The sequence below is a fragment of the Molothrus ater genome, chromosome 16 (assembly GCF_012460135.2).
Source record: "Molothrus ater isolate BHLD 08-10-18 breed brown headed cowbird chromosome 16, BPBGC_Mater_1.1, whole genome shotgun sequence".
Classification (NCBI taxonomy): domain Eukaryota; kingdom Metazoa; phylum Chordata; class Aves; order Passeriformes; family Icteridae; genus Molothrus; species Molothrus ater.
In genome coordinates, this window is record NC_050493.2 from 128893 (window position 1) to 152369 (window position 23477).

General features: G+C 43.9%; 2 protein-coding genes across 6 annotated transcripts in view; both read right to left on the minus strand.

Annotated features, from left to right (window-relative positions):
- Window positions 1-3402, minus strand: part of PDPK1 (3-phosphoinositide dependent protein kinase 1) — a 31585-nt gene extending 28183 nt beyond the window's left edge. Inside the window, exon 1 of one of the 5 annotated variants that reach the window (XM_036392789.2) lies at window positions 3388-3402. Coding sequence is in view for 3 of the 5 variants with exons in the window: in XM_036392786.2 (XP_036248679.1) it covers window positions 3124-3213 (90 nt within the window). In the remaining 2 variants the exon portion in view is untranslated. Of the gene's footprint in view, window positions 1-2508; window positions 2621-2826; window positions 2843-3123; window positions 3277-3387 lie in introns of those variants that run through there. The other 4 variants (XM_036392787.2, XM_036392786.2, XM_036392790.2 and 1 more) reach the window with 4 other exon arrangements.
- Window positions 3403-8519: 5117 nt separating this feature from the next.
- On the minus strand, window positions 8520-16800 carry LOC118692551 (interleukin-9 receptor-like). Its single transcript, XM_036392452.1, has 9 exons — window positions 16756-16800; window positions 15789-15879; window positions 15287-15395; window positions 13834-14027; window positions 12998-13143; window positions 12508-12682; window positions 12157-12271; window positions 11047-11131; window positions 8520-10559 (listed from the first exon to the last, which is right to left on the minus strand). Exons 2-9 carry the CDS (start codon window positions 15865-15867, stop codon window positions 10020-10022), a joined length of 1443 nt encoding a protein of 480 aa, XP_036248345.1. The 5' UTR covers window positions 15868-15879; window positions 16756-16800; the 3' UTR covers window positions 8520-10019.
- Window positions 16801-23477: the final 6677 nt, after the last annotated feature.

A 23477-nucleotide genomic window follows, 5' to 3' on the forward strand; every position in this document is an offset into this window, starting at 1 on the left:
CTTTTTTCCTTCTTTATTATATATATATATATATAATCTAACCTGGCCACTTGCAAAGAAAGTTTCTTCCATCTGAAATACCAGAAATAATTCCTTGGCATCATACATATTCTTTGGAAAGGTCCAATATGAGGAATTTGGAAAATGATTTTATCTTTCAAACATAGTGTTTTCTAAATTAAGGTCACTCGCATATTTTCTGAATGCCATAAATGTGCTAGTTCTACACCAATCCATATAGCTTTTCTGACAAATACATATATAAAAATACAAGTTTACTGTTAAAAAACAGGTATTACTAAAATATTTCACATACTCAGACCAAATTTATTTTTATTACTTTGGCAGCTGACTACATTTTTCAGTCTAACAAAGTGATTGTGCCCCTGGTTTCATGCCTTCTGTACAAAAATTCCTGCAAGTACCTCAGTAGTCAGCATCCCTTTCCAAGATTTTCTGGCAATGCTGCCTTCTAACTGGAGCCTGAGCCTGCAGGGTATCTTACAACATCCAGCTACAGTAATCTACCTGTAGAGTTTCAAGAGCTAAATTAAACTTTACTTCTGGCACTGTAATAGATCAATAACCTAAAGAAAAATTCATTAATAAAAAAAAGCCTACCCATATACTCAGATTATTCTGTGGATCATATCCTTTCCACTAGCTCTAAGAACTTCTAATGTTGGAAATATGAATGCATATAAAACTGCTCCTCTTAAAACTTCTGATTTTTCCACCTTTGAGCACCTTTTTAATATCCTTGTCTTCTACTATTTTCTATTCTTGCAGCCTGCTTTGGTAAGGGATTTGATGTCTAGAACATTTACTGAAAACCTATCCCAGTTAAAAGCCCATAACATGACTGATAAAGACTAGTCATGGCTTTATGATGAAAAGAAGGAGAAGAGAACATTAAATAGACAGGCTTGAAGGGTTTTCCCTACGTATGTATCAGGAAGTTTTACACGTACAAATAACTACAAACAGAACTCTTAATATAGTGTAATCCAATTCTTAACATAGATGCAAAACTTACTCTACGTAAGCTCTGCAGGCCCAGTTCTTTGAAAAGTGTAGTTCATATTAGTTCCACTGGGGGAATAAAAAGAAGGCAGCAATTTTGTTCAGCCAGATCCATGACTACACTATAGGCTTTAGCAGGTCAGAAACACTGGTAGAACCTAATAGCTGCTCGTGCAGCTGAACAGTCCAGTGAAGATGCTGCTGCAGATGAAGATGTTCATTACCATACTTCCAGACTTCTCATTATGAGAGGAAGGGCACTTCTTGGTTTGAGACCCAATATAATCACAGTAAGATTAACAGCAAATAACTAACATCACATTGGAATCTGCAACTAAAGCTTAAAATACTTTCTTTCTTAGAAGTACAACTCCCTCCTAATGTCACATCTTCAGAAAATAATGGAACATTTTAGGAATTGTCTGCGCATACAAAAATACAGAAAACTGTTTTGGCAGAGAATTGCTAGAATGTTCCTTTCAAAGCTGTGCTCTATTCACACCTCCCCTCCCTAATCCCTCTTATGTATTTACAATTCAGTCATCACAGAACTCATTATGTCACTAACTCCATCACATAAACACTAACATTAACTTGCTCTTTCTCAGAAATACTGGATTTCCCATCTTTGATCTCATCTTAATTACAAAAAGGTTAGTTGAATTGTGCCACCTGTATCTGGTACTGCCTGTCAGTACACTCACCTGACCAGGAAAATATTAAATAGAATGGAAGAGAAGGAATTAAAAAGAATTATCCTGACAAAATATCCTAATTTTTACCTAAATAGTCAGCAGTTGCGTTGTTAAATTTTCCCCTCTCTGCATGCTTTTCTTATGGGCAAGGACCTAAATTGTATATAGAAAAGGAACAGAAATGCAAGTATTTTTGAGAAAAAGCCCCAAAAAAGATGGGCAATAAGCAAGAGCAGAAACACAAAGGGAAGCATACTCTCTGTTTAAGAGTCCAAGTAAACAGAAGTCATCTCTGATGCTAAGAAGCAGCTTTATCAACTAGCAATAAAGCAAAACTAATTCCTTTAATAATCAAAAACTGGTTTATCTCATACTCCTTAATGTAGCATTTATGTATTCTGAAGAGTTATTCCCACAGTACTTCTCATCTTCATCAATAAATACGATTTTGTGTAATACCCTGATGAAAAAAATCACTGAGCATGAAGAGGAGAGCACACTGAAACAGCATGTCAAGAATCACCACTGCTGTGCTATTCTCCACAGAAAACCCTCCTTAGCCAATTCCAACTGATGAAAAGGTTTTAAGTGTTGCAGAATTAAGCTTGGCAATTTGCAACTGACAGAACACAAGAGCCAAAAGCACAGCAGCATGCACACGAGGATAAGGAACATATCACTGCCAGGTAGTTTTGTCAACACGAGTGAAAGCTGGTGATTATTTTTCTTTTCAAGAGGGAATGTCTATGCTAGCTGAACTGTATAACTCACAACACAAAAGAAGATTTACCATTACCACGTCTGTATACCAGTTACAACTCCATCTTCTAGATATGCCACTGCACACAAACCAAGTTTACGCTATCAGACTAACGTAAACAACTGCGTTTGAAACGGCGTCCTACTGTGACCCTCGCGATCTTCCTCACGCGTTTGTTCCTACTACAAAAGAAATCGATTACAAAGTGACAGGTAGCTCCCACAAGGCAACACCACCTGTTCTCCCGTCGGGAGACGGCCCAGCATAGCCACGCCAACGCCCCGTACCGGAACCGAAAACGGAGGTCCGCGAGAGGCCGCGGTGCGGCCCCTTCACCATCGGCCTCACCTCCTCCAGCGAACGGGCCACGCTCGGGGAACAACGGAGACCCGCGGCGACTCAGGAGCGGGGGGCGGAAGAATGACCGCGAGCAGCAGAGACAAGAGTGGCCCCACGGGCGGCAGCGCCCGCTCACCCGCCCTGTTCCAGCGGGCGGAGGAGGCGGGGCTGTTCGCGAAAGCCCACCGCGACCCCGCCGCCGCCAGAGCGCTGGGCACGGGCGGCCACCTCTCACCGGCCGGCCCTCACGCCCGGGCCTACTTATTCCCCCAGCACCCCGCGGGCCGCAGCCCCGGGCAGACTCACCAGGGGGCTGCCGGTGCTGGCCATGGCCCGCCTGGCCCGCGGGCCGTTCCCCGCGCCCGGACTCACCAGGGGGCTGCCGGTGCTGGCCATGGCCCGCCCGGACCGGGGCCTCTCCCCACCCGTTCCGCGCTAGGCGCTCGGCCCAACCTGAGCCAATGGGGCGCCCGCGTCCCCCGCCCCTGACGTCACCACAACAATCCCCCCGCCGTAGGCGGGTCTTCCGCGCACTGCGCTCGCTCATTGGTGGCGGTAACTGTTACTCACACTCGGGCCAGGCCAGAGCGTCCCCCGGCAGCCTCAGCGCCCGAGCCGACGAGAGGCTGCGCAGCTGTGGGATGACGCCCCCAGGAAGCTGCGTGTGATGAGGGCGGAAGAGGGCGGGGCCGGCGGCAGCACCTCCCGCTGCCGGGTCCCTGCCACGGCGGCGGCGCGCCGTGCTAACGGGGGACGGTGGCGTCAGCGCGGCGGGCGGGAGTGCCGCGCCCTCCGCACAGCTCGGAACTCAAATGCGTCATAAATGCAATTCTAGTGCGGGTGTTCGCTCCTGAGAACCCCCCATGTCTGCATAACACCCGCGGTCCCTCGCGCCAGTTCTGACAGGCTGTGCCCGTTAACGGCTTTCTGTCAGTCTGTGTGCGAGCCCGCTGGCCGCAGAGGCCGGGAAGGGCGGGCCAGTGGCGCACGACACTGCAGCGAACAAATTGAGTTTGTCAAGGAATTCAGAATTGTGAGGGATAACTCAAAAGGGTGAGGCAGGAAAAGACCATCTAGTTTACTGAACATCACAATCTACAAAATAAAGATATTTAGCTTCAAATGGGAGTGGCATGGAGGGCAAGGGCAATCGCTGTGTCCCAGGGTTGATCTACTTTTTTCAGAAAGATTTTTTTAAGAAGCTGGCCTAAACCAGCTTTCCTGTATGACAATTTCCTCGTCCTGCAGATGAGTAGAACAATTGATCATAATCTTGTAGTAGGTTGGATGCATGGATCAGTGTGTGTGTGTGTGGCTTTTTATTGTAAGCCTACGCTCGCTATTCAGACTATCCATATTTTAGGCCTCTCAGAGAAACCCTCCTGAGTATCAAAAACCTTTTGCATAACTTGGGGCAGTAGTGCTGTAACTTCGTTTGTAGCCACTGAATGACAGACACTGTGATGGTTTTCACACATGTGAGTTCAAAGAGATTATCCTGGCAAAAAGGCAGATTCTTTAACATGTGATCTGGTAAGAATTTTCTCTCCTCTGTTTACAGTTTTGGGTCTAACTAGACAAGTATAATAGTCCACATGGCTGCTTGAGCAGTTGGATTTATGTTTATGTCCTTGGATACTTTTATAAGGCCCAAAAAGTATCAGCAAGTTTACAGCTATTTCAAACATCATATTGCCAAGAGTTGTGAACACAAAGAAAAGGAAGGAACCAAAAACATCAGACTTGCAATAATATTACATGACTACTCAATTAAGCTCTGTGTGTCAGTCAAGACAGTTCTGTGCAGGCTCATATCCTGTCCAGCAGGGCTTACTTGGGCACATGTGATACTGATTCAGCTCCCCTGGGCAGTGGATCATCTGTACAGATTATATGTATATTCCAGCACGTATGAGCCAAGGCAAACACAAATCAGGCAACAGCATCACTATAGGCAATTTCCTAGGTTCTGCTGCTTAATATCAGCAAACTGTAACATTTTCCTTTCTAGAAAAGCAAATAGTGCCTTTAGAATAGAGGTAATAAAGCACACAGTAGAATTTAAGGCTATGAAATATCAATATATCATATGTAATCCTTTGAGATGACAATGCTGTAGAGTCCAATGGCTTCATCTGGCAGGGTTTAGGGTACCAAACCTGCTGGAAAACTTGGACCGCAGATATTTTTATGTCTTGTTCAGTTGAAAAGAAACTGAGAAACTAAAATTAGTTAGAAAAGGGAACAACCACAACATCCACAAGTTTGTCATCAGTCTTGGGAAAAAGGGAGAGTAAAGGCCCATTACTGTTCAGGAAAGGGAATGAATGGTAGATAATGTGTAATGGATTGAAGAAAGGAGCACACCATTTTTCTTCCAGCAAACAATCTAGTTTTAACACGATAATATTCATTTCAACAAGATAATAGCACACAAAAAAATCTGAGTTGAAGTCCTTAGCACGTGTGTTAAATTCTGCAGGGACAGATGAAATTTGCCCTAAACTAGTTTTTGGGGGAAAATGAAAGAAAACAAAAACACCAAAACCAAACAAATAAACAACCCCAAAGAAAAAAAAAACAAGCAAAATGTAAATAACTGAAGCAGTCTCTTCAATGTTAAAAGTTATTTCTGAGAAGCCATTCAAGAACACTAGAGGACTTCATAATGATAGAGTCTCATTTTCAAATGTTGGAAAAGTAAGGCCCAAAATAATGCTACACCAAGTGGATAAACAGAGAAACAATATAACTTCCATCTTTGACAAAAAAGTTTACTTGCTGCTAACAGGGTAGGTAGTATATAATTTGACTTTGCTAAGATTTTTGACACAGTTCAATTTTAAAGGAATACTAAGGAAGCTAGTTGACCTAAATGGGAGCAGCTAGTCTTGTAATGAGTTATTAAATTTTTTGATAATGTGTTTGAGTCTAATCATTAGCAGTTCCTTGTTAAAGTGGAATGGCATTTCAAGGAGCATTCCAGGCTCAAACCTGATCTGATTCAATGTTTTCATCAGTTTTGATAATGAAATAGAAAGTATGTGTACAAGATTTGTGATATTATTCTGGGAAAGATTTTAGTCACTTGGGAAGACAAAAATGAAGAGAAAAAATATTTTGACATATGTGAAATACACTCTAATATGGAATTACATAGAGTGCAAAGTAAAGCATTTCAAAAAAGAAAGCAAATGTATTAATATAAACTCTGAAATAATAGTTTACTAACAATATATTGAAATAGGATGTGAGAGCTACAGGGTACCAGAATTTATGTAATGAATTAATAGTGAGTTACTGCAAATAAATACTATTTTAGCATGTAATGACATACAGAATTGGAGAACGGCAGCTAGTACTTATTTCATTCTTCATGTAACAAATGAGGATGCAGTTGAATAAGTATATCCAAGTCTAGGCATGACGCCTTTAGGAAGATGTGAGGCATTTGGAGAGAATCGGGGGAAGTCAACGCTGCCTGTGGGGGGGCACGCGGGAGGAGCCGTCCGGGATCTGCCAGCAGGGGGCGGCCACGCGCCGAGGGGCATCGGGCCGGGCTGGGGAGCGGGAGCGGGGACACTGCCCTGGGGAGGGGGACACTGCCCTGGGGAGGGGGACACTGCCCTGGGGAGGGGGACACTGCTCTGGGGAGTGGGGACACTGCCCTGGGGAGGGGGGACACTGCCCTGGGGAGGGGGACACTGCTCCGGGGAGGGGGACACTGCTCCGGGGAGGGGGACACTGCCCTGGGGAGGGGGGACACTGCCCTGGGGAGCGGGGACACTGCTCCGGGGAGCGGGGACACTGCCCTGGGGAGGGGGGACACTGCTCTGGGGAGGGGGACACTGCCCTGGGGAGGGGGGACACTGCTCTGGGGAGGGGGACACTGCCCTGGGGAGGGGGACACTGCCCTGGGGAGCGGGGACACTGCCCTGGGGAGGGGGGACACTGCCCTGGGGAGCGGGGACACTGCCCTGGGGAGCGGGGACACTGCTCTGGGGAGCGGGGACACTGCCCTGGGGAGCAGGGACACTGCTCTGGGGAGGGGGACACTGCCCTGGGGAGGGGGACACTGCCCTGGGGAGCGGGGACACTGCCCTGGGGAGGGGGGACACTGCCCTGGGGAGCGGGGACACTGCCCTGGGGAGCGGGGACACTGCCCTGGGGAGCGGGGACACTGCTCTGGGGAGGGGGACACTGCCCTGGGGAGCGGGGACACTGCCCTGGGGAGCGGGGACACTGCACCAGGGAGGGGGGACACTGCTCCGGGGAGGGGGGACACTGCCCTGGGGAGGGGGGACACTGCTCTGGGGAGGGGGACACTGCCCTGGGGAGCGGGGACACTGCTCCGGGGAGGGGGACACTGCCCTGGGGAGCGGGGACACTGCTCCGGGGAGGGGGACACTGCTCTGGGGAGGGGGGACACTGCTCCAGGGAGGGGGACACTGCCCTGGGGAGGGGGGACACTGCCCTGGGGAGGGGGACACTGCTCTGGGGAGGGGGACACTGCTCCGGGGAGGGGGGACACTGCTCCGGGGAGGGGGACACTGCTCTGGGGAGGGGGGACACTGCTCCAGGGAGGGGGACACTGCCCTGGGGAGGGGGGACACTGCTCTGGGGAGCGGGGACACTGCCCTGGGGAGGGGGGACACTGCTCTGGGGAGGGGGACACTGCTCTGGGGAGTGGGGACACCGCCCTGGGGAGCGGGGACACTGCTCCGGGGAGGGGGACACTGCCCTGGGGAGGGGGGACACTGCTCTGGGGAGGGGGGACACTGCCCTGGGGAGGGGGACACTGCTCCGGGGAGGGGGACACTGCTCTGGGGAGGGGGACACTGCCCTGGGGAGCGGGGACACTGCCCTGGGGAGGGGGGACACTGCTCCGGGGAGGGGGACACTGCTCCGGGGAGGGGGACACTGCTCCGGGGAGCGGGGACACTGCCCTGGGGAGGGGGGACACTGCTCCGGGGAGGGGGGACACTGCTCCGGGGAGGGGGACACTGCCCTGGGGAGGGGGGACACTGCTCTGGGGAGGGGGACACTGCTCCGGGGAGCGGGGACACTGCTCCGGGGAGCGGGGACACTGCCCTGGGGAGGGGGACACTGCCCTGGGGAGGGGGGACACTGCTCTGGGGAGGGGGACACTGCTCTGGGGAGGGGGACACTGCCCTGGGGAGCGGGGACACTGCCCTGGGGAGGGGGACACTGCTCTGGGGAGGGGGAGACACCACCACATCCACTCAAGGGGGCTATCCAAATATAACTAACTGAAGCCCGTGGCCAGGGGCCATACAGGAAGCGACACAAAAACAGAACTGAAGACAAGCTGTGTGCCTCAGACCTAGATGGAGGCTAAATAGAGTCCCCATGCCCTGGGCAGTTTATGTGAGTAGAAGTCCCATGTGAGACAGACAAACCAAACCAAACCAGACCAACCCAACCCAACCCAAACCAAACCAAACCAACAACCCGCAAACACACCACCAAAAAGCATATCTACAATTAAACCAAAATCTCTGTCACAGAACATTTCCAGCTCCTTAGTGGCTTACAAGCACTACTTAAGTATCTTCCAAAATATTTTCTTTTGACAAAACTCAACAGAAGAAAAAGGGGAAAATGCTGTCTACTTTGTTCTGGTTGCAGGTGATACAAATAACATGCGCTCAGTAGTCCCAGGATATGAAAGGCTTCACAGGTTTGACCATAGCCAATATTGTGTCTCTTTATTAGACTGTAGTTCTCTATCTTCCACTGGAAGGATATGTATCACTCTTAGAGGCAAAAGTCAGCCTTAGAATAGTTCAGAGATTCTGGAAGAAGCTGTGAAAACCCATAGCTTGAACCTAATACCAGTCTCAAAAATGACACACCAAAAAAAGTACAAAAAAATTTCAAAAACAAAGGAAACGGGAAAAAAAAGGGGGGGGTGGGGAGGCGGCTTTAGAAAATTTGTAGTATTTCAGTGGCTAAATAAAAATGAGGCTTTGTTTTTCCAAAGACCTAATTGTAAAGAAGAGGCATTTTGGTTTTAGCTGCAACAACTAATATTTTTAAGTAATTCCATAAAAGCAGAAGCAGCTAAAAGTTTTTAAGAGGTTTCACTTGGAGAACTGCTGATGCTGGAATATCATTTCAGCCTTTCAACCATCAGCCTGTCATCTGCAGACTCAGTTCTTATAGACTTCCTATCTTGCCCTGATGGACACAAGCAGCACAGTCTTTGACTTTTCATTTCTCTCAAATAATTTCTGACTACATTCAATCTCAGTTTTCTTTTGCTTCTCTATTAATGAAAACTCCCTTAATGCACTCTCCCTTCCATAGAAGCCTGACCTGCTTCTCCTTACTCATATCTGAATATAATTGTTCCCATTCTCATTTTGCTAATACAGCTGGTACAGAATACCTTATTAACAAAACAAGATTTTATGAAAATGGTTATATTTCTGTGCAGACGTTCATAAGAAAGGGGGAACTCACCACGTCTGCGAGGTTCTTGTCTGCCAAGAACTGATGAATCTAAGATACAATTGATCTGACAATTTCAAAAAGCGTCCCTCAGATTCTGAAGATTTGAAATTTGGGACAGTACATCAAACCGCGCTATGGGGTCTAAAAGTTCGGGATCACCAACATCCTCCTGGTATGTGGCATTGTTTTACTGATTTTCTCATTCTGGGGAAATAACAGTAACTGTTAATGACAGCAACATCATGTACTTCTCTTGCCATTAGATTGTAGCGGAGTTATAGAAGCACCCTTGAATATAGTTTCTGTAAGTTAAAAAGCACCAAGAACCAGAAATGGGATATTTTTCAGGTATCAGAAAAGCCCTTTGCTTACAACACTGAAAACTAATCACTGCTATCACCTCCTGTGGCATCACACAAATCAGATGTTAACTCCTCTACCTGTTCCTGTTTTTCTTACAGATAAAGACTGCTCACAACAGTTTAGCACACTTTTTGGGAAGGGTGTCTCGACACAGCAGCCAGAAGGTTAATTTAGGGAATGCCTGTAGGGGTAGTATTTGCTGGACAGGGAACTTAGTCACAATCTTCTTCTGAAGTACAGCAATTGAGGATGTGTTTTAAAATGATACATGTTTGAAACTGTCTGCACAGTCACCATTTGTGCTGCTTGGGAGGTGATAGGAGAGCACAAGGAACTTTGTAGGCAGTATTCTTCAGGGAAGGTCACTGATCTTTCTGATGTTTAACATGATTATTGTGATTAGAAAGCTTCAGTAGTTCAGCGGAAATCAAACCTCCTGTGGTATCATTGTCACACAAAGTACAATAGTCACTACCACTGAATAACACATCTTTTATCCCCAAAGATTCTCGAAGCATAAGAAAGTCATCTTTTCCATGCTGTGAGTGAGAGGGATAATTCCTTCCAACACTAGGGCTCTCAAGGTTGTCTTTAATTATTTCAGAGAATTTCGGGCCAACAGTATCATCAGCATGGTTTGGTGCAAACAATAGTCCTGGCCACATCTTTATCTCTTCTGCTCTTATGTACCTGATGGGGACATACTGCTGGCTTGGACCTGAGGCAAATGCAAAGTTTTCTTCTGCAGTAACCACATCTGTACTTCCTGTAGGTTCCAATGAGATTTGGGAAATCAGTTCTTGGGTGTTTAGATCAAAAACTCTATCTGCATTCACTTTGCTTGAGTTGCTGGCCTCTTCTCTTTCAAGCTGGCTACAAGCCTCATTCAGTCCAACCCAGTCCTAATGAAAGCATCAATAAGTTGGGGTCATTTTGCATAGTTACTCCAAAATAACTTTTCTTTCTTTATATAGCTTTGGCACAATAACCCAGATGTTTAGTGCAAATCCAACAGGTAAAGTTAGAATAACAGGGTAAAAACCTAGCAGCTAATTTCACAAATTTTTACAAGAATTTTTACAAGATTACACCACTAGAATATAATGCAAGCTGCTGGTATCACTTTGGTTTGGAAAAGGTGCACCTTTTGCATTCACTCTGAGCTGGGAGCCACTGAAGGAGTTCCACTTCTAAGGAGCAAGAGGCTGGACAGAAGCTCTGGTGGTTAACTAGTATGTGGAAGCAGCAAAATGAGAAACTATAACCTTTTAAGAAGATCAGAATCATTTATCAGTAACTCTGCTCAGGAGCTAGAATTATTAATCCCAGAAAAAAATCCTCCTCTCATAAACGGAGGGTCATAAGAAAGAAATGAAATTTATTTCTTACCTTAAAATTCCCATTGTGCAAACTATAGAGTGGCTGAAAGAAAGCAGCTGGCGTGGGAATGTTAAAGCAGGCGAGGTTTTTTGCCCTAAAGTGAGAAAACACCACTTAAAAAAAATAGAGTTTTTCTGTGCTCCGTCTCCATGATACTGGCTAGATGAACCCCAGCCCACTTTGTTAGTAAGATTGCACAAGAAGCCCACTCATCATAATTTCTGACTTCTCATGCCATTATTTTTCTGCCACCTGTGCATGCATTTAATGTTTCTAACCTGAAGCACAGTCTCATAAGTTCATTTGGACTATGTCACAAACTTAATATACTTGTCTATTACTCATTATATACACTGAGCTATTTAAGCATTTGTTTATCAGCTTACTTGATCTAAACCACTGTTTCTGAAAGTATTTTAAAGAGTTCTGGTTTCATTACATTTAAACAGAGAAATTCTGCCAGACATTCTTGCCCCTTTATTGGAGTCTATCCTATGAAAATATTTTATCATGTGGACATAATGTGTTCTGTTTCTCTACGAAAGATGTGTATATGGAGCATAATAATATATGTCAAGGTAAAAAAGAAAGAGGTACCTATCCTCTGCCAGAATAAAAAACTGCAGAGGATTTTTGAACCAAGGTTCTGAAACCACTTTTTTCTCTGTGCAACTTGGTCTCAAATGAATCAGAGTCAGTTTATTTTGCCTTTATTGGTATTTTACTTACTGACTCCTGCCAGGAATATCACATGTAGCTTAGCATTGACATTAGTTTAACAGCCTTTATGGGTTGCTGTGTACTTGCACTTTTAATTTATCTACATGAAACTTCAAATATTTCCATGTGCTTAAATTTCTTTAACTTTAAGATACCATCATCCTTGGACTTCAGCCAAATTTGGGAGTCTCAAAGGTATTTTGGTCTCCTTAAGGACTGTATAGTGTGTCATTAACTATCATCAGCCAAGGAACATGTCACATTCCAAGATTGTCAGAAGACCTTTTGGAAATTACTGAGTCTGTGCAGCAGAAACAGGAAGAAAAAATAATGTAATGACTCTTGATTTACCCTTTTCAGGCCATAAAGATCAAGGGGAACTTATTGAAAATCACATACCTTGAGGAAAGCTTGCAGTTCCAGAATAAATAGAGTAGAGTGCCAAAACTCAGAGGAATGAACAAGTACTGCATAGTTTTGATATTTAGAATCTTTTCCGAAACTTTGGGGACATCTAGAAAAAGAATCAGCACAAAATTTTTTAATAAAAAGTCTGGAAGTCAAGATAGAACCCCAAATAACCAAGGATTGCAAATGAAACAGGCAGCTAAAGGCCTTAAGGAAAATAATTTGGCTATGAATACTTGAAGAAAGCTAGCTCTGATTTGAAAAGCTTCCTTTTACCTTTTTTTTTTTTTTTTTTTAACATGGACATTAAAAGAAACGAAATGAGATGAATATTCTTTGTACCTGCTCTTTTTAACACTGTCGTCTGGCTCCACTCACTCCATTGACTGTGGTATGAATTCTCATTTTCAGAAACTTTGCAGCGAACTCTTGCAGCATAAGCAATGCCACTGCGAAGCTCTGTGGCTTCAATTTCTACTCGTGGAAGTGAACTGGGCAGTGTCTTGTTCATTGCAACCTGCAAAGTATTACAAAGCATTGCTGTTAATGAGATTGGGCAAAAGGATGGTCTTTTAAATACTCTTTTTTTGTTGGTTTTTCCCTTCTCTTTTCCATGTTTTCTTTTTTTAGATGCAAGAAGAGGGCCTGAATAATGATGCAGGGTTCATAAGAAGGAGAGTTATTGAACTTCAGTATTGATGTTTAATGTAAAATCTCTCAGCCTTAGTATGGGAAACCAGAAAGGCCATCTTAAGCCAGCTGGTGGAGCTCAGTGGCAAGGCCATTGTACCCGAAGAAAAAGGTAGGATCACTGTATGCCTCATCCAGTTACCTCCCAGGACATGCTGTACTCCTTATACTGCAACTCATATTGGAGAATTTCAGCGAGGTACCAAGGCACATTCCACACACTCCACCATATCTGGCACTTGCTGGCAGTGGCATTGCTCTGGATGTTCAAAGGTGGATCAAGTTTTACTACAAATAGAGGAGGTGAGGTTTTTTTCACAGTGTTTGGGACACCAGAAAAGAAAATGCATGGTATTAGGGTGACTGAAATAATGGAAATAAAGCTGAGTCTAAAGAGGGATACTAACACTAGCAGTAGACCAAGTTAGCTTACAGCATCAGAACAGCTACAGATCTGACATAAATTAAGGATAACTCCAGTAGTCTCTAGGGTTAATCTTGCAAGCAAAGAACCACTCTGGATATCACTTTCTGCGCTTACAACATACCACAAATACGGACAGGTTTTGAGAATTTCTCCCTGGTACCAGGCCATGGGACACTCCGTTAAAATCTACGACTCCTCATTACATAATTTCTTAGAGAAAAATAAAACAACAAAACGAACAAATAATTGAAGCAATCCAATTGCAAATTACCCAGGGCACAAGAAAACATGATGCAGATGAGAAGTATTGTTGAATGGTGCTCCAGAGCCAGCCCCTCTGAAGTCTGGGAAAAGTCAGGATGGAGAGACTCAGCGACTGCATCCTTACTGGTGCAGTTCACACAGTGCAATCTCTGGGGATGGGCAGACTTGATTGTTTTCATTGTTTTCCCTTGCTATCTTTGAGACATCCTTTGTTAGGCAGCATATCAGACCTATCCTGAAGCTGCTGGGCAGAGCCTCAGCTCTCAGCTGTCCTGGTTCATACTTACTGTGCTTGCGGGGATTGTACTCTAGAAAGGCCATGTATGTCTGATTACATCCAAAGAAGTTTCCCTGGAGAGAGACTCTATAACCATCTGTTTCCAAGATCTGGCTGGCTAGATGAATTGTGCAGTGGTACTGATTCTGCATGCTCTCTGTGGCAGTCAGTTTGCAGCTGGCGTTGTGGCCCTTTGACCAGAGGCTAGAAGAATAAAAACGCTGAAAGTTTCTTTTAAGTCATACAATTTAAGTGCTTTTCAGTTTATGCATATGTGGCACCTTAGCACAGCACCACACTCTGGAAGACCATGAACCTCTTTAGTGCAGACAGCAAGCAAACCAGCTGGCTGGATGGATGGCAGGGCTGGATAGGAAGAAGACACCTTTATAACCTTACTGCTGAGAGCACCAGATCTCACGGAAGCTGCACATAGCATCCGGTAGCTGTTCCCTACTCCCTCTGAAAGTGAGAGAGCTGCTGTCACTGCAGGAACACAGGTGGGTTGGGGGAAAGAGTGGATGGACAGTTGGTTACAAGTGCATAGCACAAAGGTAACAATAAGCTGTACATTAAGTCCTCTTTCACTACAAACAAACCACTACTGACAGCAAAGTATGTTCAAAGATGCTTTGCCTTTTTGTGGTTTAGCCATTTGTTAGCAATTTTTTCACATTGCATGTGATCCCACAGGAAACTGGGATATCACAGTTTATCACCTTGCCCATCTTTCCATAGATTTAAAACCTAGTATTAATAAGAGTTAGGCTATTTTTTACTTAACCGTAGCAGAATATAAGGCATCTAACTCAGAGTGGCTTACCATCATATAATAGTTACTGGTGGTCAAGTCAATGTTTCTACATAACCTAAATACATTAAACTCAAGTTATCCTATCAATTAGCAAACTATTCACCTGATATCTTCTATTAGAGGAAAAATTATTCAGATAATATTCTAAATCTATTTAACTATTCAGATAATATTCTAAATCTCTTATTAAAGATTATGACTTGTATTTATATATATAATGTACATTAAACCATTAGGTGTTTAATTTTTAGGCAAAAAGGAAATAAATTATTAGAAGTTGATTAGACAGCTTTACATAGGATGGGCTCTGGAAGTTCCCAGGTCATGGGGACCCAGAGGCCAGGAAGGAAAGGTTTTCTGCTCTGAGATGCCTGCCAGAATGGTTCACTGAACAGATGGAGAGCCCACAGCTGACAGGAGACCATGCAGCCATGTGCACTTGACTGCTGTGACCCCTGAGGCTGTTGTACCACAGGAGAGAGCAGCTTCTGAGGCCTGGGGTGATAGGGTGGCAGAGCTACTGTGCCACAGGTCTCCTGCTGTGGAGGGAGTAAAGCCCACAGCTGGGCTCCATCTCTGCTTCTCAGTTCTGTCCTGTCCAAGCCAGCGCTGGGGCTACCACAGACAGCTCTTGGCGTGCAGCTCTTACTTGGTGAAATGCAGGTGGAAAGGTCCATTGCCCATGGGCTTCTCCGTTACCCACATGCAGCTCACGGTAGTCATGTAGTTATTCAGGCAGCTTAGGCTGCCAGAGAGCTCTGCAGAGGAAGGAGACCAGAACTGGATTCATATATCAGTGGATGATGCCTTGCTCAACACACTAAATAAATGCATTACTTGCTAGTACTTCCTTTGCTGACACTGCATCAGATCTTCCTCATCATGTTCTTACTCTGTTGTACCACACTTCACTGCATGAGATGAGTGTAAGATCATAGGGCAGGGACCTTGGGCAGTGGCTACACTTTTTCTGGTGCCCAGGTTGTCCTGGCTCAGTCCCCTAGGCCTGGCATTGTCAGCCAGCTGTACTGGCTCCTGGGACAGGGTAGTCACAAGACCTTGGATTCCATACCAAATGGTCTGTGAATGAAAAATGAGCACAGATGTGTGCCTGTCTTTGTGCAGTGGACCTATTCCAGATCTCCTCTTACCTCTCCCTCTTCCTCCACCAAAGAGCAGCGCAGCAGCAATGCACAGCTGGAGCCCCGGATGCCACACAACTCCTCCCATTCCAGATAGTATCTAGAACAGAATAATAATTCAGACCAGTTTTGTTGGTATTTCTACCAGTGGGTTGAAGCGTTAGCTGCATACTTCTGCCAGCCTGACAAAAGCTGATCCTGAATCTGTCAGAGAGGGCACCAACTCAGCTATATAATTTCTTCTATAGGAACTGTTCTTCTCATAGCAGTAAATAGTACTTTGCACTAAAGCACCACCTGCCTGAAAGGAAATCTACAATTCCTGCAATTTTATCAAGGGTGGGAGAAGGTGTGGGTGTTCTATCTTTCTTTCTTCCTGCATTTTTGTCATCTGGTTTGTGACAATTGAAGAGCAGCAGAGAGAGAGCCACAGTGGGTTGGAACCAATGTTTATGTTTTCCCAAATCCTGTTTCTGACCATAGTCAAAACCAGATGCTTAGAGAGAATCATAGTAATAGAGCATCCATGCTTCTCTCTGAGCATTCTCAGCCTCCAGACATTTGCAGCTCACAGGCCTCCCGGAGCAACGTTATTTCTGCGTATTCAGAAAACGGACACAGAGAATAACTGATATGATCCTGGTCAAAGCACTCATTGGGAGATATAGAATACTTAGGGCCTAGTCATTATCCCAATTCACTGAAGGCTTATGCAAGGATGTTTGAAGAACATCTTCCACAATATGGGACTCTACATCTCTACAAGGTTATTGTGGGCTCACTCTCTTTCTTTTTAACCAAAAATTCAATTCTCGGAATTGTCTCCTGATGAAGTTTTAATTTAAAATTACACTTTTTCACTAAAAGTTTCTGATTTGATGATTTTTTGGCAACATGTAATATGAAGAATATGGACCTGATCTATGTAGCAATATGTGGTGTTTAAAAAAGATGTTTCCAGTTTATTTGCTGTTACCTGAGCACAGCAAATGAGCCCAACACCACTGCAAGGAGACGGCTGCTCCAAAGAGCCTGAAACCCAGAAAACTTAGAGTGAGTTTGTAGACAGAGACCACTAATCAGTATAAACAAAAACAGTTTCTTGAAAGTTAAAAACAATATTGAAGGAACAATGTTTGCACTACTTGACTAGCACAGACACTGAACAGAGCTTTACAACTGGGGTAACAAGAGGGTGGAATGTTCAGTCTCAAAAGAGCTTGGGTTAGTTATTATAAGAAAAAAAAGAAAAAACAATACCAAACAAAACTTGCCAGAGATTCTGATCTCTCTCTTTCAGAAGAAGCTGGGGAAAAGGGAAGGAGTGTCAGGATAGGAGAAAAAATAAGTACAGCATTAGCACAGGACCAAGTGTATATAGCCCGACTTTAGAATAATATTATGATTTCTAACCAACAAAGGATCTGAAGCAGTCTTGAATAGAAGTGTGCGAGAAAAACCCTATGCTTAGCAAGGGCTGTGATATAGTAATCATTAGGATTGTTTTACTGAAGAGATTAAGCGACCTGATCCATAACCAAGAATATCCTTCCAGTCATGAATTTCACAAAGCTAGACAACTGCATCCATGTATAACTTCTTGCATGTGATTATGCCTGACTATAGTTCCCCTTGTCTGAATTAAATTGTAAAATAATTACAATGTTTCAGAAACTAATCAAGAGAAAAGGAGTATTTCTGGCTTTCATTTCACCACCTCTTCAGTTACAGGTTTTTAAAAAATACCCTGTTTTGCTGCAGACTTTCTTCAGGGTGGGGGTTGTTTAGAGGAAGTGTCACCATTAGCTGATTTTAGCAGGGAGGCTGGGAGGCCTCTTGTGCTTATCATTCTAATCAGGTTTGCTTATGGTCCCTGTGATAAATACAGTAATTCTGACTAAATATGAAATAGAGAGAGCTGCATTAAGTAGAATTATTCATGTGCTTACAAGAAGTTGTGTTCAGGCACACAAGCAAACAAACTTAGGTCAAGATAAGTAAACCAGGACAGAATGTTTCCAGGTAGTTGCTACTAATTTGATAAACTCCCCCCACTCCCACGCAAGAAGTTCTTTGTTCAGTTCTGCAACATTTGAAATGTGTTAGACATTTCTGGCTCTCTGGCTCTCCTGGAAGCAAATACAGCATGTTTAAATGCAAATTTTTGTGTTAGAAGCCATAAACGTTAGTCATAATTAGGTCACGGAGCACTGAATTCTGAAAGACTTACCAGAAAATAATTTCAAGAAGTAGCACATAACCAGCTGAATGAGATTCTGCAGTACATTAATACAATTAGAAGAGCTAACATACAGACTGTGGATACATATAAATTAAAAGAAAAGTTATTGCAGCTACATGTAGCATTAGAAACACTATTAATTTCTTCTGTTGGAATCAATGCTTTAAATAAAAAATTGTTGTCAATATGAAAATGCTTCTGAAAAGGGAGATGTGAATGATTTAGTCCTGGATAACTTTACTCAGAAATCAACAGTTATAGACCAAGTAAATATTTTTAACTTAGCCAAAGGAAAGGCTAAGTAGTCATTTCACACCAGCCATAAGTACCTTACATGAGAAGATGATTTCAGGTAGGAGAAAAGTATTTTCTTATTTTTTAAATCTACGAGAGAAATATGGAAAGAGTCCGGTAGTTGGACACTGAAGGTAGATACAATTAGACAGAAATGAAGAATTTTTACAAAGGGGAGCCATCTTTATTGCTGAAACCTCTCGCCTAAACGTATGCAAGACTTGTAGTCCTCCTATTAGCTCAGAGGGAAGCCCAGTACTAGCAGTGCAGGTAGAATTACAGCAGCTTCTAGCAGTGGAAGAAAAATCAACTTCTTAGCTGGATGTCTTGGGGACCAGACTACTTGCTGCTTTCTTGTGTTCTAATGTCCAGTTTCTGCAGCACTGCAAAGTTGTGGGTGAAGGCAGAAAAGCTGTATGAGAACTACAAAGAAAGAAAGGAGAACCACCTTCACTCTGCAGGAAGAGACAAAATTTCTGAGACAATGCCCTGAAATGATACATCAGGTATGCTGCCAGCAGTCTATCAGCACCAGGAGGTGGTAATGACCTCGATTTCCAAAGTGGTCTCAAGTTGGTTCCAATGGTGTTTCCATCCTTTCTGTATGTTTCTAGGGCAGAATTCTGCCTGTTATCTGCTCAAGGAAATGAGGCCTTGTATCTGTGCCTTTCCCCTCCCCTCCTGTGGTTCCTGTCTACACTTCCCAAAAGCAATTTTAAGTAATTTTAACCAGAATTTGTACAACACAGATTTTCCAAATGCTTTCAACTTCTTATTAACAGAAAGACAGATGACTGACTGCTATTGCTAAATCTATCACCAGAAATTAATATTCTGGGATTTACCCCCAGATTTGGGGTCCAGTTGAATATATAATAAAACAATAACATTTTCTCATAAGAATTTATAAGGTAAAATAAATTATTTGACAGATACCACTGAGAGAGGAAGTAGTGCAAGCAGTTGACAACACAGTCTCAGCATGTGGGTAGCCTAGATATCATCTAGGTTTCAGAAACTCTGTAAAGCAGAGCTTTACAGGGAGACTTGAGGAATAAGGTTGATGTGGCCCAAGAGAATTGTAAGCAGCACCTTCAATGTGTAAGCAGTAGTATGGAGGATGATTGGGAGAAGTAGATTTAATGATCTAGTTAAACATAACTCTAACATCATAGAGTTAAGGTCTAGATGGGGAAGTGAGAGATGACAGGAAGACAAGAAGAAGCTGTCAGTGACTTTAAAAGTGGGGACAAGAAGCTTATGTTTGATGAGATAGAGAAAAGAGATAGAAGAAATGTGTAGATAAATGTAATGGGCTCAAATGGATGGACATAAAAAAGGATTTTTGTGTCTCTGACTCTTGGATGGCTACAAGTAAGATCAGTTTACAAAAGCCTGATAAAACATGAAGTAAGGATTTTGCATGGAGATACGTGCATAAGATTCTTCAATATGCTTGGGGTATCCTCTGATACATATGATATTATATGCCAGCCCATAGCAGACAGCTGGGAGTTCTAGGCTTTATTCCACTTCTGACATCAACATTTTTATAAGGTATGTTGCTTAATCAATGTAAATTTTTCTTCTTGCAGCTCATTCACATGATCTTGTATACTCACCTAAATCTCAGAGAAAGTCAGAAACTTCAGGCTCTGATTTGGCAGTGGCTCTGGACTCTTTCAAAATGTGTTTTGCTTGTTCTCGCTCCCAGAGCAAGATTCTGATATTGATAAGACACTTGACAAGGTCTAGCAATGCATGTTTGCAGCCCAGAAAGCCCGTTGTATCCTGGGCTGCATCAAAAGCAGCATGACCAGCAGATTAAGGGAGAGGATTCTACCTCTCTACTCTGCTTTTGTGAGACCCCCACTTGCAGTACTGTGTCCAGTTCTGGGGTCCTCAACATAAGAAGGGCATGGAGGTGCTAGAGCAAATCTGGAGGAGGCCAAAGAGATGATCAGAGAACTGGAGTCCCTCTGCTATGGAGACAGGATGAGAGCTGGGCTTGTTCATCTTGGAGAAGAGAAGGATCCAGGGAGAACTTAAAGTCCCTTCCAATACATAAAAGAGCTATAAGAAAGCTGGAGATGGGCATGTAGTGATGGGGCAAGGGGGTATGGCTTCCAATAAGAAGAGGCCAGGGTTATATGGGGTATTGTGCAGAAATTTTTCCCTGTGAGGGCAATTAGACATTGGCACAAGTGGTCCAGAAAAGACATTCCTACCCCATCCCTGGAGGTGTTCCAGGTCAGGTTGAGCGGGGCTTGCAGCAACCTGGTCTAGTAGAAGCTGTTGCTGCCCATGGCAGAGGGTTTGAAGATCCCTTCCAGATGAAGCTATTCCAGAATTCTATGATACAATGAGTGGTGCACAGTGGGAGCAGACACAGCAGATCTGCACCCTTGAATGCTCAGTTTCCATTCCTTACATTTTAGCAATTAGTCATAAATGACTTGCTCTCCCGTGGCCATAATCCCTTCCTTTGCTTACGTCTCTTCCACAGGCAGCACTAACAAGCACTAAAGATAAGACACTGACTAGCACCTACAAAGTAAAACAGTGACAGGCAATAGCATGTCTGTACCAACAGGTACACCCCTTCATCCACTACGATTACCCAAAGTGCAGAGTCTCCAGAGCAATCTGTCATGCTAGTATGTGTAATCGGAGGGGTACCCACTGCAAACAATCATCCCTGCCTATAAGAAAATACTTTTGTAGGTCCTTAAAGAAAAATTAGTGATACCTTATCTACCTTCTGAATATCTAGGCCTCTAAGCACACGTTTGACAGAAACACATCAAATGTGCACAACAGGGTTGCATGAGACTTATCCTGGGGAATAAGGAAAAGGTAGTTGGATTTTCTTATCTGCACAGATTATCCAAGAGAACCCCATATAACAAGCCTTTTTCTCTCTTCATCTTTAGAGAGCCATTTTCCCAATAATTTGATGCCCACAAACAGCCACGTACTTTTAGATGTGATATACTTGGATCCCAGAAAGAAAGCTGCTTCAAATGATGATTGCAATAAAGCAATATTCATACACACACACACACATATATATACACATACATTTAAAAAGTATGCTCATGTCTGCAAAGTCCCAAACACTAAGGACTATTTTGGCTGGATTCCTTTACATTCATCTCTTGCAGTCAGAGAGGAGTACCTTGTTCAAGATGGCCCTTCTTTCAAGCACAATCCATCAGAATTATTGCAACAGTGGTGTTTTGTGCTCAGCAAACTACCAGAACAAAAGTGCAAAGACACTTCTGGTCTTCAGGCTCCTAGTTCAAGAAACAATATAGAATTCCACAGTAGACGTGCTCAGTAGACGTCCCCTAACATTACATACTGGAATGCATAGAACAGAAATATGGTAAACTGTCTTACCAGCAAAAAAGAAATGTCACTTTTCACCCTGCTTCTGTCCCTTGATAGTTTAAGCTGTGTGGTTTGATGATCAGGCAGTAGCAGCAGTGGCATAATAAAACAGAGCTTACTGTGCCTGATTTAAAGATAATCTCAATAACCAATGAAAAACTGCTCTGATTATCAGATTGAGTTAAAGTAGCTATATATGTAACTTCTCATTAGTTATGGAGAAACGGGAATTTCTGCTAAAGGGTTAACATTTAAAGGGGCAAGTAATTTGCTGAATAGAAAAGTGTCTGCTTGCAACTTTTATATAAATAGGTCAACAAAATAACTTTCTAAGTGACCTAAAGCCATTTCCTAGCCCTGTTGGATGTGGGGCTAAACTGCTTCCAGCCAAGACCTGTGCCCAAATGTGCTCAGACCCCTGCAGCATCCCTGAGCTTCCCTGCCCTGTACTTCTTCCACAGCTGATTGCTGCACTGTGCTCAAAGGGCAGCTCTGGAAGCAAAGGCAAACAACCATTGCAGTGCTTCCTTGTCCTGATCCTAGAGTGTATAAGGAACAGATCTTCCCATGCCCAGCAGCAATGATGCAATGGCAGTGTTACAGCCAGGAATCCATCAAGTCAGTCCTGTACATGGGTCTAGTGAGAGAACAGAGAGAGAGAAGCAGTCAAAGAACAGACTAACAGTCTGTCAGTATCAGCTTCTGGGGCCAAGAGACAGGGAGGCAGGGGCCATGCAGAAATGGAGATGGACATTTCCGAACTGGTATATCAGACTGGATTGTGGTGCTTCTCCCAGTACTTGCTTTTTGACCCTATTGTTCCTGGGGGAAAAAAAAATTCCAAATCAGAACTGCTAGATCAGGGACATTTGCAGTTTGCTCATAAGAGGCACTGAAAACCCCCCACCTCAATCCCCTCCACATTCACAGTGACAACTCCCTGACCAAAAGCTTAATTGTTATACATTGCTTCAAAGGAAACAACTTCCATTATTTTAATACCCTTGTGTCACACACTTGTTCATGAAGTCTGCCTCCTAGGGTGAGCAGAGATAATTTCCAGCCCAACATAACACCAAACCACCACCATCTATCAGATGTACAGCCAGATAGTGTTCCAGTAACAGAAACAGTTTCTTCAGCAGTTCTGTGGCTATCAATACAAATGGAAACAGAGCACACAGGACTGAGATGTAAAGGGCCCAGAAAAACAAGCAAGTTTCTCCTTTAAGCAGCCTGGGGTCAGTTACCACAGTGTAGCTTCTGAAGTGAAAAGAGCTGCAAGATGAAGCTGTAGAAGACTGTGCTGAGACCACCAGAAATGCTTCTGTCCAGTGCACATTTGCATCAACATGATCACAATGCAAGCTGCCCTCATAGGATAGTGTGGGGCAGTCAGGTCTTCAGGGCAGTGAAGCTGGGGTGATTCTCTGCTGGATTCTCTGCTGCCTTGTGGAGGGCATGTGAGGGATCAGTAGCAGCAGGGAGCATGCATCAGCACATGAAGACAACTACTCCCATGACTTATCACAGCACATGACAAGAAAAATAGAAAATAAGGAGGGAAGAAACCAAAGAAGCTAATATATCTTAGAGAAGTACCCAGGAAGCCACTGAGCTAGGGATGTACTGGGGGAGTAATAACTACATGGACAAAACTAAGTCATTTAGGTCCAAAATCAACACAGCAAATACCATGGCAGATCTGAACAATCAAACCAGAGGATGTGGATGCAATGCAGTACTGTCCCAGTGCTCACCTGTGAAAA